The sequence below is a fragment of the Otolemur garnettii genome, unplaced genomic scaffold, assembly GCF_000181295.1.
Source record: "Otolemur garnettii isolate 467f Iridium unplaced genomic scaffold, OtoGar3 scaffold00078, whole genome shotgun sequence".
NCBI lineage: Eukaryota > Metazoa > Chordata > Mammalia > Primates > Galagidae > Otolemur > Otolemur garnettii.
In genome coordinates this window covers 9,330,774-9,339,736 of record NW_003852473.1, presented here as the reverse complement: position 1 = coordinate 9,339,736, position 8,963 = coordinate 9,330,774, and the positions used below count along the sequence as shown (strand labels likewise).

Here is an 8,963-nt window from a genome sequence, read left to right as displayed (position 1 = left end):
CAGGAGCTTCTGTCGGAGACTGGTGCCTGTCGGCCATCTTGACCACTCCCCCTCTTAGCCAGTTTTTTCTCTGATTGTTTCAAGTAGCATAGTCAAAATATTTTCTAAATGCAGCCACATTTGTCTCCTGCCTGAAGAGCACTCACCCTCTAATCCCCAGGATAATCGGTAATTTTATCACTTGCCAAAAACTTCCCCAGAGGGTGCCTTGTATTAGGGAAATTAAAAGTAAAGGATAAAGGAAATAGTATCTTTACCATTTAACATCAGACACCAAAAAATCAAAAAATAAAATTAAAAATATAAATTCAGGCACCACATAAGAGCTCTAAAGCTCATGTGTACAGGGCACAGTGGCTCACATCTGTAATCCTTACACTTTGTGAGGCCAAGGAGCACTTGGGGCCAGGAGTTCAACACCAGCCTAAGCAAGGGTGAGACCCTGTCTCTATGAAAAATAGACAAAGGTCTATTTTTTGTTGGTGCCTGTAGTCCCAGTCATTCAGGAGGCTGAGGCAGGAGGATCACTTAATGCCTAAAGTCTGAGGTTGCTGTGAGCTGTAAGGAAGCCATGGCACACGAGCCTAGGAGACAGAGCAAGACCCTGTCTCAAGTGTGTGCGTGCCCACTTATACACACACACTCACGTGCCTTTTTTTTGTTATTGAGACAGTCTCACTATGTCACCTTCAGTAGAGTCCCATGGCATCACAGCTCACATCAACCTCAACATCTGTTTCTCAAACCTCCCACTTTTACTAGTCACTCACTGCAACTCTAGAGCATGCCTGTGGTCTAGGACAGGTAGAAATCAACCTGAAGACAACTGGGTTTAAGCAATTCTCTTGCCTCAGCCTCCCAAGTAGGTGGGACTACAAGCGCCCACCACAACGCCCAGCTATTTTTTGTTGTTTAGCAGGCCCCAGCCAGGTTTGAACCCACCAGCCTTGGTGTATGTGGCCAGAGCCCTAACCACTGGGCTACAGGCACGGAGCCAATGTACCTTTTTTAAAAAATATTAATTTTGTCTAAAGCACATTCCTAAAATGTGGATGATACTGTCTCCTTTCCCAGAAAGCCATCCTATCCCACCATTTTGATACGGCTCTGTTTGGTTTTCTGTGCAGAGATGTGGTTACTGTCTTGTTTCTCAAACCTGGACATCTCCCCCCCCCCCATATTGGTCACTCACTGCAACTCTAGCGCACCCCTGTGGTCTAGTAGAGGAAGACAAGTTCCCCTGAGGACTTAAACGTTTTCCTGTTAGTCTCCAGGTTACTGCACCCAAGGATCCTTTTAGTGTAAGTCACATAAGAAATACCATGTATATCCAGGGTTGAAATCTATAGGACCGGGGTTAAAGGACATGATTACCATAACTGTGATGCACTTATCTCACCTTATAGTGGATTAAGTGCAGATCTGTGGAAATTCCTGGGATGCTGATTTCATGGAGTTGTAAACAATCTGATGCTCAAAACTGGCTTTATACTATTTTAAATGGTGATATATCCTATAGAAGCCCTCCCCCAAAATAGGAACTATCAACATGGCCATTACTAGAGAAACAAAATATTGTATTTTTTCTTAAGAAATAGACATTATATATGCCTCTATTTTGGCTATATGTCAGAAATGCTTCCTATAGCCCTCTTTAAAAACCTGTACAATCAGAAGAAAAAGAAAACATTTATTTTAATCAATCTTATGAACCTCTGGGACCTGCCAATGAAAAAAAAAAAGTATTATGTTTCAACACCATACTTCCAAAGCTAGTGGGTGGCTTTCAAAAACCTAAATTATTTATGTGACATACTGTTTATGTGCATATGAAACATCAGTTTAGAATGATCTGAGTGTTAAGAAGTTTCTGACCAAAGTAATAATATGGTGTAGTGGGATTAATGAAGACCAGTTCCTCTAAATGTACCACTGAGAAATTCATCTTTAACATGCTTTGATCAGTCATGAGTTAACGCGTGTTGTCATGCCTAAAAGTTACTGACTGACCACGAGTTAACTCATGTTTGCACTTGCATCAGCTATCGCAATTTTTAAAACACAGGGCAATGTAGAATATTGTAAGAGCTTTCTTGATCATGTTCAGTTGTGTTCACTTTATTATAAAAAGGTTGTTTTTCTAGATATTCCTATTTTTATCATAATTCTTGTATTGCAAAAATTTCAACCATGACGGATTGTAATGGTGAAGAATTTTTCAATGAATTATATGCAGATGATTTATGTGACAGTTCAAGTGATTTTGAAATATTTTGTAGTGACCTGGAAATAACAATTTATTGGAAGACAGTTGTGAATCTGATATTAGACCACAAAAATGGCAAAAAAGAAATGTAATAGAATCTGATAGTAAAAGTGATTTTGAAGAAGAGTGGAACTGAAAATACATCAACCGTGGAGGATTATACAGATATTTTGGGTGTAACTGTTGAACTTAGTGATCTGTGGAGGGTCACTTAAGTGACAGATTTACTTTTTGGTAATGATTGAAGTTTATTTTGATCATTTCACTTTCATATTCAATTACGGAGTAACAGCTGGTGACCTAGGATAGCTTCTATTCAAAATTGCTGGTCAACAATTTAATAGTGTTACTATTTCTTTAGAAAAATTTAGAAAATTTTTAAAATTATGATCCTCAGCTTAAAAATTACAAGTTTCGGGAAGTGGATGAAATGGAAAGGAAGCACAGTGAGCAGGTGATGAAGCCACTGGCAGGCAGTGATGCTGACTGAGCCATGGTGTGTGTCAGGGACCTCAGCAGCAGTCATGGGCCACAAAAGCGAAAAGAAGCCATGCTAGTGACAGATAGAACAGGACAAACCAGACAGGTATGCCAAGGACAGCAGACAAACATGTGGCAGCCGCTGCAGCTGGAGGGCAGGCCTGCAGCCTCTCCCTCAGGAGCCCTGCTTGGGCATTGACTGAGCTTCCTAGGATTTACTGGGATGTCCCGCAGACCCTTCACATTCAAGTGATCCAAAATTTAGCTTTTCAAATCTGAGTTCTTCTAACTTTCTCTTCAACTTCCCAACACACCATTTTGCTTAGATCATCCCTCCTTCACCACATGCCCCACAGTATCTCCCTACTGTCTGTCCTAACATCCAAACCACTGGCTTACTTCACAAAGCCCCACATTCCAGCTGCAACCAACTGCGCCAGCTAACCCCCCAGCCTGCTCATGCTAATGCTCAAGTGTAATTAGCCCCATCACCTTCCTGTTTCCTCACATTTACTGCACCCAGAAATTTCTTCCTTTCTTTTTAAAACTGTTTTGCCATCCTAAATGCCCTACACCACCAATGTTAAGAGGGGGTCCTTGACTAAACCTACCCAAGGCTCTCCCTCCTGCCTTTGAATTGGGGCAATGTCTCTGTACCCACAGACAGTTGAAAGTTGAAACTGTAGACTCTAAGCTCCTTCAGCTTAGGAATCATGGCTTTTATGTGTTTTTGTACATCCACATATGATTAGCCAAATGTCCTGTATGTAGTAAGCATTCAATAAATATATTTTGACTAAAACCTAAAATAGTGAAGTATTGGGTAAATACTATAAGGAGAGTGTTCACTAGTAAGAGTGAACATTGTTAGGCAAGGCTGGAAAAACTTACTAAAATGGAATCTTAAGGGACAATAGGAAAGGTGCCACCTCACAGAGAGAAACATGGAGAAAGTCACAGCCCACCCAATAGGTAGAAAGAAGCTTGGTAAGGGTAGGACTGAGCCCAGGATGTGATTCTTTCAGAAAGCTCTCTGGGCTGGGTTGGAGTCCTCTTCACCATGGCATCTTTGTGATTAATGTAGCACTTGGCACATAAGAGATACTGTGTACTAAACTAATTAATGAATAATATCTTCAGACTCATAATTTCCTGTGTTGTAACTAGAAATCTGTTGATACCACAAATTAGACTATTCATCACAATGATGCTGTTCTACAGAGCATATGTCTAAAATAAAGGTTATCCCCTTATTTTGCCCTCAATGTTAGCAGTGAGGTCTGACTATATCTACAGCCATGCCCAGAAATCCCAAAGTAAAAGGCATGGGACAAAGACAGTGAAGGAAAAGGGGGAAGCGGGTGGGGAACGCAGAGGACAGGAGAGAAGAAATGAGTGAAGGGTGTAAGAACAGGAAAATGCTACTCTTCCAGTTACCCAGGATTACAAGTCCGCTAGCATGTTCAATGATAGGATGTAAAAACAGGATAACATAGCCTCAAATGATAGTTAAAAAGGTTAGTAATACTAATTTGGGTGTGCTAAGTAATAAATACAGCTTTATTTCTAATTTAACCTAATTTGGTTGAGGGTCCATTACTTTTGAAAAACTCACTAGGAATATAAAAGTAATCATTGGTGAGCCTGTCCTGTTTCAGTTATCTACTTTCCATAATTAAAAAAAAAAAAAAAACACTCAGTGCTCACCCAGAATGTTCAGAGTCAAGTGCACAGGAAAAAGTTTCACATTATTGTCATTAACTATCCAAAAAGTTAACACTTTTGGAAAATTTCCCAAAAAGTTAACCTTCCACCAACTGTTACCGTCCACCCCTCTTAGATATTCTTCTACCCCAGCTTGTTGGCCCCATAGGACTGAAACCATTCTCCAAATAACTTTTATCTTTTGATTAAGTGACAAAATAATGAATCAAATGAAATGCTAAGTTTAATTTTATCATTCGTTATTCAATGACAAATTTTATTACAACCTTTTGCCTATAAAATTAACTGTCCATAACTGATTTTTAAAAAATAAAAATTAGACATGCTAATATAATCCTTGCTGAATTAAGCTAAAATATTTATACACTCAAAGGGAATAGGAAAAAAATAGAACCAAATGAACTGGAAAACATTACTTATCCTACTTTTGTCTAACTCTAAGATAAAAAGTTTCTTACTTTTGTCTAACTCTAAGATAAAAAGTTTCTTTTCAAAATGCTTTAAAAAGAAAAGGTATTTCAGAGGCAATAAGCACTTAAACAGTATATTAGCATTTGCTGGGAAAGTACATACTGCTTTTCGTTTAAGAATGCAGTCCAACCTCCAACGATTTCCTTCAACCACTGGGCGTTTCAGGAAGATTTCTGGACTCAGCCTGAAATCATGAAACCAAGATTTCAAGTAACTAAAACAAAATATAAAGTCCTGATTGTGTCATAGGAAGCAAATGCAATTTCTGCCCAAATGCCATTACCACCCTCTACTCTCCACTGTGGTAGGCCATTTAAAGTTTGCTGTGGATCCAGACACAACTGCATCTGGGAAACAGAGTCTTCATCTATACAGAAGGCCAATCTCAATTTCTCTTCTCCTTCTCTGACTCTCTGTGTTCCCCACCATGCACATGCACATATACACACATACAGATACTATGGACTACCCACCCAACAGCCATTCTCATCCTCCCCTTGCTGTCAGAGCCCATCTCCCATTACAGAGTCTGAATACTGCAAACATTGTGTTCTCCTGTACGACCAGACTAGGATGTGACATAATGCTGGACAATGAGATATATGAGCAGGCACACATGGGGTCAATGGGAAAGTTATTCCTTCTTGATCTTTCTCTCTCTTTCACACATACACACATGCACACAGAAAGCCCTACCATATTTCCTGCTTTAGAATGGACAGAAAGCCCTACTATATTTTCCGCTTTAGTATGAGGCTTAGAGAGGGCAGCAATACTAAAATTCTAAGGGGAAGACCATAACCCCAGAATCACTAGACCACTCTACCAACATTATGATTGCCTAACTTTGTGTTCCTGACTAAATCAGATAAATAAATCCTCAGTGTTTCAGCTCTCTTTACTCAAGCTTTTTCTTGCTCCAAACTGAAAGCCTTCCACTGACTTCCTACACCGAAGTGCCATGTCTAGGGAACTTGGGGCTTTCTAAGCAGGGAACAAAGAAGATATACTGACGTACATTAATAAAAATGCTCCCAGTGTAAGAACATATGCCTGGCAGTAGTGCCATAAGGAAGGTAAGAGCACAGCAAAGTCACTCTTTCTACTAGGGTTAGGTTCTAAAGTCAGTGTCTGGGTTAAATCTGTACATGCTGTGACTCCCTTGTAATGAAGAAAAACAAAAAGCAAACAACCTTCTGCTGACCTGAGAGACCTGGAGGAGCAGGAGCAGAGTGTGTGAGGATTAAAATTGCATAGGACTCTAGACCAGAGTATCACCTTGCCAGGGAGCCTCTAGCATGTGAAAACAAAAGGGTTTAAGGAGCTGGAGAGATTAAAAGACATCATTTGTATGCTCTATTCCATTCAGTTAAAGAAAATTAAAACTCAGAAATTAGGTTTCTAAAGGAAATACTTATTAGGTAGGATAAATAAGGGAACAGAAATGGAGGGGTGTGTATAGTATAAGTACTTGCATATTTAGAGTAGGAAACAAATTCAAAAGTAATCTACAGCTAAACAAACAAATAATTACTATAGTAATTGAAAGAGAAAGTTCAAAGAACAATTACAACAAGGTCTGTTCTGAAGAAAAATGCTGACCCACTGAGGGGGGCCTCCAGCAGCACACCTACACCTGGCAGCCTTGGGGCACCCAACTATAAACCAAGAAAGCCTCAGGTCTGGAGCCACTGTTAGTACCATACTCTGCAATTAGGGCTCTTTCACCATTTATTGTCTTTTTTTAAAAAAATTAAATCATAGCTATGTACATTAATGCAGTCATGGGGTACAGTGTTCTGGTTTTATATACAATTTGAAATATTTTCACCAAACTGGTTAACATAGCCTTCATGGCATTTTCTTAGTTATTGTGTTAAGACATTTATAGTCTGCATTTAGAAAGATTCACATGTACCCTAGTAAGATGGACCATAGGTGTGGTCCCACCAATCACCCTCCCAGCACCCATTCTACTCTCACCCTTGCCCTCCCTCTTCCCCATCCCCATATTCTTGGGCTATAATTGGGCTATAGCTTTCGTATGAAAGCTATAAACTAGTTTCATAATAGGGCTGAATATACATAGGATACTTTTCCCACCATTCCTGAGATACTTTGCTAAGAACAGTATGTTGCAGCTCCTTCCATGTAAACATGAAGGAGGTAAAGTCTCCATCTTTCTTTAAGGCTGCATAATATTCCATGGTCTACATATGCCACAATTTATTGATCCATTCGTGGATTCATCTGCACTTGGGCTTTTTCCATGATTTAGCAATTATGAATTGGGCTGCAGTAAACATTCTGGTACAAATATCTTTGTTGTAGTGTGATTTTTGGTCTTCTGGATATATACCTAGTAGAGGAATTGCAGGATCAAATGGCAGGTCTATTTTTAGTTCTCTACATGTTCTCCAAACATCTTTCCAAAAGGAACGTATTAGTTTGCATTCCTACCAGCAGTATAGAAGTGTTCCCCTTTCTCCACATCCATGCCACCATCATCTCTGGTTTGGGGATTTTGTGATGTGGGCTAATCTTACTGGAGTTAAATGATAAATCAAAGTAGTTTTGATTTGCATTTCTCTGATGATTAATGACAATGAGCATTTTTTCATATGTCTGTAGGCCATGCACCTGTCTTCTTTAGAGAAGTTTCTCTTCAAGTCCCTTGCCAAGCCTGAGATGGGATCACTTATTCTTTTCTTGCTAATATGCTTGAGTTCTCTGTGGATTCTGGTTATTAAACATTTGTCAGAGACGTAACAGCACATATCATCTCCCATTCTAAGGGCTGTCTGCTTGCTTTACTTATTGTGTTCTTGGCTGTGCAGAAGCTTTTTAGTTTGATCAGGTCCCAGTTGTGTATTTTTGATGTTGCTTTGATTGCCTGAGGGATCCTCCTCATAAAATTTTTATCCAGGCTGATTTCTTCAAGTGTTTTCCCTACATTTTCTTCTAATACTTTTATAGTTCCATGTCTTAAATTTACATCTTTAATCTAGTGATAGTATATCTTAGTTAATGGTGAAAAGTGTGGGTCCAGTTTCAATCTTCTACAGGTCGCCAGCCAGTTCACTCAGCACCATTTGTTAAATAGGGAATCTTTTTCCCACTCAATGTTTTTAATTGCCTTGTCAAAGATCAGATAATGGTAAGTAGCTGGGTTCATGTCCTGGCTCTCTATTCTGTTCCATACATCTACCTCTCTGTTTTTGTGCCAGTACCATGCTGTTTTGATCACTATAGATTTATAGTATAGTCTGAGGTCTGGTAGCGTGATTCCTCCTGCTTTGTTTTTATTCCTGAGTAATGTCTTGGCTATTTGAGGTTTTTTTTCTGATTCCATATAAAACAAAGTATTATTTTTTTGAGATCTTTAAAGTATGACAGTGGAGCTCTTATAGAGATTGCATTAAAATTGTATATTGCTTTGCATAGTGCAGACATTTTAACAATGTTGATTTTTCCCATCCATGAGCATGGTATGTTTTTCCATTTGTTAACATTTTCAGCTATTTCTTTTCTTAGCATTTCATAGTTCTACTTACAGAGATCTTTCATGTCCTTTTTAGGTAAACTCCCAAATATTTCATCTTCTTTGGCACTACTGTGAATGGAGTAGAGTCCTTGACTATTTTTTCAGCTTGACTATTGTTGGTATATATAAAGGCTATAGATTTATAAGTGTTGACTTTGTAGCCTGAGACACTGCTATAATCTTTGTTCACTTCTAAGAGTTTTGCAGTAGCATCCCTGGTGTTTTCCAGGATACAATCATATCATCTGCGAAAAGTGAAAATTTGATCTCTTCTGACCCTATATGGATACCCTTGATTGCCTTTTCTTCCCTAATTGCGATGGCTAAAACTTCCATTACACTGTTAAAGAGCAATGGAGATAATGGGCAACCTTGTCTGCTTCCTGATCTGAGTGGAAATGATTTCAATTTAACTCTGTTCAATACGATATTGGCTGTGGGTTTGCTAGAGATGGCCTCTATCAGTTTAAGAAATGT

The 8,963-nt window shown here is 39.0% G+C and overlaps 1 protein-coding gene across 5 annotated transcripts in view; it reads right to left on the bottom strand.

Moving 5' to 3' along the window:
* Window positions 1-8,963, bottom strand: part of PLD1 (phospholipase D1) — a 301,656-nt gene that overhangs the window by 146,437 nt on the left and 146,256 nt on the right. For all 5 annotated transcript variants that reach the window (XM_023515750.1, XM_003794294.3, XM_012807919.2 and 2 more), the window contains exon 12: window positions 5,045-5,126. In XM_023515750.1, coding sequence (XP_023371518.1) covers window positions 5,045-5,126 — 82 coding nt within the window. The remainder of the gene's footprint in view (window positions 1-5,044; window positions 5,127-8,963) is intronic.